The sequence below is a fragment of the Heteronotia binoei genome, chromosome 15 (genome assembly GCF_032191835.1).
Source record: "Heteronotia binoei isolate CCM8104 ecotype False Entrance Well chromosome 15, APGP_CSIRO_Hbin_v1, whole genome shotgun sequence".
Lineage (NCBI taxonomy): Eukaryota > Metazoa > Chordata > Lepidosauria > Squamata > Gekkonidae > Heteronotia > Heteronotia binoei.
The window spans coordinates 41,847,724-41,856,441 of record NC_083237.1 but is presented as its reverse complement, the minus strand read 5'-3'; the positions used below and the strand labels follow the sequence as shown (position 1 = coordinate 41,856,441).

Sequence of the window (8,718 nt, the reverse complement as noted above, 5' to 3'; positions counted from 1 at the left end):
AAAGGCAGAAATATCCACTGCTATAGAGGAACATTAAGGCCTTATAAATGGGAGCACTTCTGAAATACACTGGTAGGGTGGTTACAGTTTTACTGAAGTATTGAAACATGATAAATAAGAAGGTCATGGTTTCCCTGTGATTTTCAGCCCCAGTCCTCATAAAACTTAGTCATGACTAATTCCCAAATAAAGCACTGGAAGTGAGTTGTCTTCCTTAACTACTTTCCTGTGTTTCTGTGGTATTTCATAAAAACTAAGTTTAGCCAGACAGTTATTTTATCAAAGATGCAATGACCTGTTTGTTCATAAGAGCAGCATTTTGAATACTGAAGATCCTAGTATAAATCTCTTTCATGTACACACATACAGTGCAAATTTAAATCTCTTTCATGTACATACCATACAGTGCAAATTAAGAACTCTGAGCCTATCTTTTAAAAAGAGAGGGGGAGATCAATACAAAGCAAGTCTACTCAAAAGGTCTATATTATTTGATGGGGTTTACTCCCAGGAAAGTGAATTTAAGACTACAGACTTTGAGCAGCTATGTCTAATCTTGTTTGAGGTAAAGGAAATCCTGGGCCATCCATGTCAGGTTGCAGAAAGTCAGATTGCTTTTGCTAAATTATGTGCAAAGCAGTCTTCAAACCAGCTTGATCTTCCTCTCTAATCAGTAGAAAAACTAGCAGGAGACAACCCAGACAGCATATATGTAGTATATGTTTGTAAAAGGCAGCAATTGAATTTAGACACTTAACTATGTAACAAAGAATTGAAATTCCGATTGTGTGAAATGTATAACTATTTTGTTTGGGGTGATTAATGTGTGTTTCATGTTGTTTTTATTCTAGAGCAAGCAGATACCACCAACAATGATAAAAGAGAATCACACAGCACTATCTGACTTCATTCTCCTTGGATATTCTGAATTTCCTGTTCTACAGGTTCTGCTCTTTATGGTGTTCCTTTTCATCTATGTGGGCATCATATTAGGAAATGGACTTACAATTTATGTTACCTTGACTGATGCTGCTCTAGATAGCCCAATGTATTTCTTTCTGAGGAAGCTATCCTTTCTGGAGATCTTCTACACCTCAATCACCCTCCCAAAGATGCTGGTTAACTTTCTGGCAGAAAACAAGAACATCTCCTTTGTTGGCTGTGCTGTCCAAATGTATGCTATGTATGTACTAGCAAGCACAGAGTGCTTCCTTCTGGCTGCAATGGCCTATGATCGATATGTGGCCATATGTCACCCCTTACATTATAAACTTATAATGAGCAGGAAGGTCTGTTTAAGACTTGTTACTGGGCCATTGACTCTTAGCATGCTTGTGCACATGGGGCAAACATACCTGCTGTTTACACTGCCTTTTTGTGGCTCTCGTGAAATTGACCATTTCTTCTGTGATTTGAGTCCAGTGCTGGAGTTGGCTTGCGCTGACATTTTTGTGAATGAAGTTTATTTGTTTGCAGCTTCCATAGTTATCCTAATCCTCCCATTTTTCCTTATTGTTGCGTCTTACATAAAGATCATCTCCACCATTCTGAAGATGCCTTCAGTAGAAGGTCAGAAGAAAATGTTTGCTACTTGCTCCTCACACATCATCATGGTATCTTTATTCTATGGCTCAGCAATTATTGCCCATCTGACTCCCAGATCGAAAGAGACAAAAGATATCAACAAATGGCTTTCTTTGTTCTATGCCATTTTAGTCCCAATGTTTAACCCGCTTGTATATACCTTGAGAAACAGAGACGTGAAGAACTGCATGAAGAAACTGTTTCATAGAAAACTTTGACCATGCTAAAGATGGGATGTTTGGCCATAGAATAATATTTTCTCTTAAGCTTCTGAAAATATTATTTTTGAAGGAAGTAGAGGTTAGATTACTTTAGCTTTCCCCCCCGCCCATACTTTCAAGTCTCATCTCACAAGGAAAGACATCCAGCATAGAATAATCCATTAGTTGGATCCAACCAGTGTTAATGTGGATAAAAAAGGAGGATGTAGTCCTCTTGGACCACCAAACTAAGTGAAAAAAAAACTGGCTGGGTCCAACCTCTTGTTCTTCACTAACACTGAGAGGACATGCTTGGGAAAATGGTGTTATCACAAAAAGTCACAGTTGGGCAAAAAAAAAAAAGTTTTTAATTTGTACCCTTTTGTTGCCCAATGATTAATCTAATCCTGACCCTCCTGGTGGAATAAAGTGGATGTGAGGCTATATTTTCAATCCAGGAAATGGCTGTTTAGCGAAGGTGTCCTACTGAGATATTGATTGATAGTTGGCCATCTAAAAGGTAGGATCAGTGTGGTATAGGACTAGTAGTGCCAAGCTACTAGTTGGGGAAGTGTGTGTTCAAACCTGCCAGGAAACTCAGTGGAGGAAGAAGAAGGAAGAGGAGGAGTAGGATTATATGTACTCAGCCCTTCCCTTGGATAAGAGCCCCATGACGCAGAGCGATAAAGCTTCAGTACTGCAGTCCTTAGCTCTGTTCACGACCTGAGTTCGATCTCTGGCGGAAGCTGGGTTTTCAGGTAGCTGGCTCCAGGTTGACTCAGCCTTCCATCCTTCCAAGTCAGTAAAATGAGTACCCAGCTTGCTGGGGGGAAAGTGTAGATGACTGAGGAAGTCAATGGCAAACCACCCTGTAAAAAAGTCTGCCATGAAAACGTTGTGAAAGCAACATCACCCCAGAGTCAGAAATGACTGGTACTTGCACAGGGGACCTTTTCTTTCCTTCCCTTGGAGTGTCAGCGCAGTTTATAATCTCTTTCCCTTCCTCTCCCCACAACAGACACCCTGAGAGGCAAATGGGAGCTGAGAGAGGTCTCAGAGAACTACTCTTGAGAGAACAGCTCTGCAAGAACTGTGGCTGGCCCAAGGTGCCCGTGGAAGGGTGGGGATTCAAACCCAGTTCTCCCAGATTACACACACTTAACCACTACACCAAGCTGGCTCTCAGTTGACCTTGCACTAGTCACTGCCTCACTCTAAAGTACTTTACAGGGTTATTGTTAGAATAACATGGGGATCATACTGATGGCCCAGAGTTTCATAAATCATAAAATTTCTTCCATTTAGCTAACGCCTCTTCCTTAGATTTACCGTTTACCATATCGGTCAGAACCTCTAGTTCTGCAATTTCTAAATTTTTTCCTATGAGCTCTTCCTTTGTAGGTACATGCATCTGTTTCCAATGAGCAGCATAGAGAATTCTGGCTGTCATTACAGAACGTACTACCATATGTCTGTCTTCTTTCTCAATTTCTTGTTGCATCATACTAAGGAAAAAAATCTGCGGCGTAAAAGGTATAATTTTTTCAGCACTTTCTGTAACCATTCATGTAACTTCCCCCAATAATTATTAGCCCTTTTACATAGCCACCATACGTGAAAAAACTTACCTGGTTTCTCTTTATACTTCCAACACAAGTTTGAGGTTTTAGGATAGATTTTTGATAATCTACTGGGTGTTAAATACGAATGGTGAAAGAAACATCTTTACCAAATTTTCCTTAAGAGTTACTGATTTTGTCATTTTATAACTTATTTTCCACATTTGGGACCATTGGTCAATGTTTATTTCAACCTCTAGATTTTGCGACCACTTAATCATTGTCTCTTTGACTGTCTCCTCTTCTAATTTGTAAAGATTTCCTGATTATATGATTATTAAAATATTTATGGCCTGAATGTTGTACCATATAAAAGCATGCCATCCTAGTCTTAAATCATGACCTTCAATGGCTAATAACCTTTTATTATCCAAGGCAATCCAATCCCGTATCCATACCAGAGTACTCGCTCTATGATATAGTTGCCAGTCCAGCAATGCCAACTCCCCTCTGTCTCTTGTATCTTGCATTATTTTCCATTTAATTTGGGTATTTTTTCCTGCTTAGATAAATTTTGACATGCTTTTATTCAGGTTTTGAAAAAAAGGATGTCTTAGGACTTTCTAGGGAGAATAGCCCTAGATGATGATTTTACCAAAATTATTATTTTTTATTTCAAACAATCTCAATAAGTCGTAAGAAATCCTAAGAAATAATGTAATTTTCCCCAACTCAACAATTGCTTTTCAGTATCTTAGAGAGTTCTGAGGTAATTATCATCAAACAGGGAACTACATCTATTTGTAATTTGTATGCCCAAATATTTTATTTTCTTCTCTATCTGAAAACCTGTTTTTTCTTCTTAACCTCTCCCTTTTTGAATAGATATATTTTTAGTCACAATTTTTGTCTTTTGCCTGTTAACTTTTAAACCAGCCATTGTTCCAGATTCTTCTAGTTCTTTCAATAGTATCTCAATTGAGTCTTCTGGGTTTTCCAAAATGAAGACCATATCATCTGCGAAGGACTGTAATTTAAATTCTTCTTGTTTGGTTTTTAACCCTTTTAACCCTTTAATTTCCACATTGTTTCAGATGGCTATGTTGAGGACCTCTAGTGTTAGTATATACAACAGGGGTGATAGAGGGCATCCTTGTTTGGCTCCTTTCCAAAGCTCAATTTTGTTAGATCTCCATTCACTGAAATTTTTGCTTCTTGTTTGTTATATATAGTTTGGATCATAGAAATAAAGTGTTCACTGAAATTCATTATCTTGAGTTGTTGTTAGGAAGTTCCAGTTCATTTTATCTAATGCCTTCTCCACGTCGAGAAAGATTAATGCAAGTTCTTTATCCGGATTAGCTTCATAATATTCAAGGGTGTCAAATATCACTCTCACAGTTTCGGAGCTGTCTTTTGGGGAGAAATCGCGACTGGTCTTGGTGTTTAACACTTTTTTCAATCTGTTTGCCAATATGGTCGCAAAGATTTTATAATCGACATTTAATAAGGATATTGGCCTATAGTTCATAATTTCTTTAGGATCTTTTTCTTCTTTGTGTATTAATGAGATGTTAGCTTGTCTCCATGATTCTGGTATTTCTCCGTCACACCAAATAAAGTCTATTAACTTCTTATAGGGCAGCAAGAGACAGTCCTCAAATGCAAAGTAATACTCAATCGGTAAGTCTTCAGGACCCGATGATTTACCTTTCTTTTGTTTTTCCCAAGCTTGTGTAATTTCTTGCATTGTGATAGAACTATTCAAGTTTTTCGAAAGTTCATCATTGATTTGTGGCAGGTTTTGTTTATCTAAATACTGACATTGTTGAGAAGTTTTGACTTCAGTTCTTTGATATAACTCAGTATAAAACTTTCTTGCAATTTCTTTGATATCTTGAAGATGAAATTTCTCTACGCCCTTATTATCTCTTAATGACGTTATCGATTTTTTTTCTTACTCCTTTCTGATTCTGTAAGACATCCAGCTACCAGGTTTGTTTGTATTTTCAAATAAGGCTTTACTAGCATCCCAGATAACCTTATAAGAGGTTTCACCATTTGTTGATGTCAAAATAAGATTAAAGTTCTTTTTTAGTCTAGTGGACAAAGTTTTTATTTCTCAAAATATGTGTGTTAAGCTTCCAATTACATTTCCTTTGTAGATCTTTTATAGTTATCAGCAGTGGGCTATAGTCCGCAAAAGTCCTTGGTAGAATTTCTATCTCTTCTAGGTGTTGTATCATTCCAAGAGTCATCCAACACATATCCAGCTGTGGCCAGGAGTTATGTCTATGCGAAAAAAATGTAAAATCCTTTATATTTGGGTTTCATGTTCTCCAGGCATCCACTAATTTGTATTCTTCCACCATTTGGAAAAGCTTCTTGGCAATACTTGGCCTGTTTTACTTTTTGTGCTTGATGTCTTTCTATCTTCTCCTTTATCAAACACCGCATTGTAATCTCCCACAATACATATATTTTCATTATCATATTCAGATAGAATTTGATGCAATTTGATGCAAGAATGGTTCCTGGTTCTCATTTGGAGCATAGATGTTAACTAATAATAATTTCTAATCTAGTCTTTCTATCTCCACGATTAGAATTCTCACATCTTCAGATTTAAAAAATCATTTTGGAATTAAATTTCCCTTTAACAAAAGTTGCCAAGCCTCTTTTTTATCTATAAGTGAAGCTGTATACAAATTACAGTTTTTTATTTTCCAAAAAGGCGCAATCTTTTGCTCTTACTTTCATCTCCTGAAGGCATATTGTCAACATTCATCTCTTAAGTTGATGGTATATTTTCTTCTTCTTTTGTGGGGAGTTAAGGCCATTTATATTTATCAAGATTATTTTCATTTGGGTTGCCATTTTTTTTTTTTTGTTATTTAGCTTCTGCTTGGAAATTATAGATTTTTTTCCCTTTTTCTCGAGTCTTGTCTATATTCCTGTTCTCCCTTCCTGGTCTATTTCTGGTTCTTGTTCAAGGTCACTTGACCTTTCAGAGGAACTTCTCAAATTATTCCTTTCTTTCTTTTGTTTTTTTCCCCAATTTTTGGCTTGCTTGTCTAAAAAGTCTTTAAGTTTTAATAGTGAGTCTATTTTGTATCTCACTGTCTCAAATGTAAAAAGGAGCCCTTCAGAGAATAACCATCTAAATGGAATTGCTTTCTCCTGTAAAAATGTTGCTAAGTCCTTATAGTCACTCCTTCTCTTTCTGACTTGCCAGGGAATTTCTTTCATAACTTTAATATCTTGCTATTTAATTTTAATCGGTTTTTCTCTTATTTTCCTTCATACCTCTTCCTTCACCTGTCTTCTAAGGAATTTCAAATGAACTTCTCTAGGTAATGCATGTTTCTTTGCATATTGAGTGTTTACTCTGTGTACGTAGTGGATCTCTCTTTCCACTTCAACTGCCTCATTGTCCAAGATGTGCGCCAGTGCTTCTGTTATTAATGATAGTAAGTCTTCATGCTTAGCTTCTGGAATGTTTAATAGTCTTAAAACATATTCTGCTTTATCCATTTCCAATTTTATAATTTGGTTATCTGCTACCTTTTGGCTGCTTTCCACCACAGTAATTCTTTTATCTGTTACTACCAATTTAGTGTCTATTGCATTTGTAGCCTGCATAAGATTTGTTAATTCTTTTGTTGTATTCATTAGCTGTTTTTGGATTCCATCTATTTTTCTGTCAAGCATGCCTATTTACGCTGTTAAATTAGTATGGACTTTATTCAGGGTGCTTAAAAAAGATGCTTCCAGTGTTGATTGGAGTTCTTTTAAGGCATCTGGAGCTAGGGCCACCCCTACTGATTTCGGAGCACCAGGGGATGGAACTAACTTAATTTGTCAAGACATTTTGTTATGTTAAGTAGTTAAGAACTCTCCTTTTCCATTTTGTTATTTTTTTAACAACTTTAAGGTAATTTTAGCTTGATCTAAAGTTTAGCTAGGATTTATGTTCCCACTTTGAGATTATTTTCTAAAGTCTGAGGTAGTTTCCCTTTTATCTCACTATGTTTAATTTATGCTTGTGCTTGTGACAATGTAATCACTAATTTATCCCCAGTTATCTTAAACCACAAAAGTATTAAATAAACAATAAATTTAATTAATTAATTAATTTGTAGCCCCAAACCTTCACAGTGTATAATATATAATTAACTTTCAATTCATTTCATTTCAGATATTAAATATATAGTTGACTTTCAATTTATTTCATTTCAAATTAATCTTAACCAAATATTCTTAGCAAAATTATAATAATAATAATAATAATAATAATAATAATAATAATAATAATAATAATAATAATAATAATAATAATAATAATAATAATAATAATAATAATAACTTTTAATTTCTATCCCGCCCTCCCCGCCAAAGCAGGCTCAGGGCGGCTTACAACATAAAATACATTATACATCAGATTACATAAATTGCAAATAAAATCCAAGTTAAGACAAATTACAAGTTAAAATTTACAAATTACAATGGTGCTAAAACATTCGATCTTCAATAATTCCATAAAATTCAGTAACCAAGAGCACTTTTTTAGAGGCATTTCCTAGTTTATCATTGGTTGAAGGCTAGTTTATAGAGGTGGGTCTTACAGGCCCTGCGGAACTGTTCCAAACTCCGCAGGGCCCGCACCTCTACCGGGAGTTGATTCCACAGCAGTGGAGCAGCAATAGAGAAGGCCCTATCTCGGGTGGCCTTCAATCTGGCCTCCCTTGGCCCAGGGACGGTCAGCTGGTTTTTTCCAGCCGACCGCAATGCTCTTTGGGGCTCATAAATTATTTTAGCAAATAAAAAAAAACGCTTTCACCATACACCTGTCACTCAAATAACCACACTCTAACTCAAACCTTGTTCCTTATGAGACCTCACTCGATTTACACCTTCACACCTTACACCACATCTCACCACAGACCATCATACCATGCACACTCTTACACACTCTTAGACTCCATCTTTCACTCTTTCACTCACTCCAAGCTTAGTTATATAATATATAGTATATCTGGTATACATGTCCATTAATTTTTTTTTTTTAAAAAAAGGAAATCAGATGAAAAAGACCAAAGATACAGTCAAGATAAAGGAAAGAAAAAGAATTCCTTTTGAACATGACTTCTTCTGTTTTTCTCCACTTCTTCTGTTCTTCTGTTTTTTTTTCTTCTTCACTTCTTCTCTCCCAAATAGTCACTGTAAAAATTGTCTGCAGGTCTAGTCTCTTTCAGGAACCAATCTTTACTGTAATGTAATAGTCCAGAAAGTTAAGCAAAGGGAAACAACAAAAACCAGAAACCCAGTACTTCTAAATATTGTGACAGTTCCAGTCTGAAAACTCAAGACTTAGT

General features: G+C 36.1%; 1 protein-coding gene across 1 annotated transcript; it reads left to right on the top strand.

Annotated features, from left to right (window-relative positions):
* Positions 1-872: 872 nt before the first annotated feature.
* Positions 873-1,802, top strand: LOC132584331 (olfactory receptor 10A7-like). Its single transcript, XM_060256194.1, has one exon. The coding sequence runs from the start codon at positions 873-875 to the stop codon at positions 1,800-1,802; it is 930 nt and encodes a 309-aa protein (XP_060112177.1).
* The last annotated feature ends 6,916 nt before the right edge of the window (positions 1,803-8,718 follow it).

Bases quoted from the DNA above. Each gene is read 5' to 3' on its own strand.
- LOC132584331 (XM_060256194.1), top strand. From the start codon at position 873: ATGATAAAAGAGAATCACACAGCACTATCTGACTTCATTCTCCTTGGA.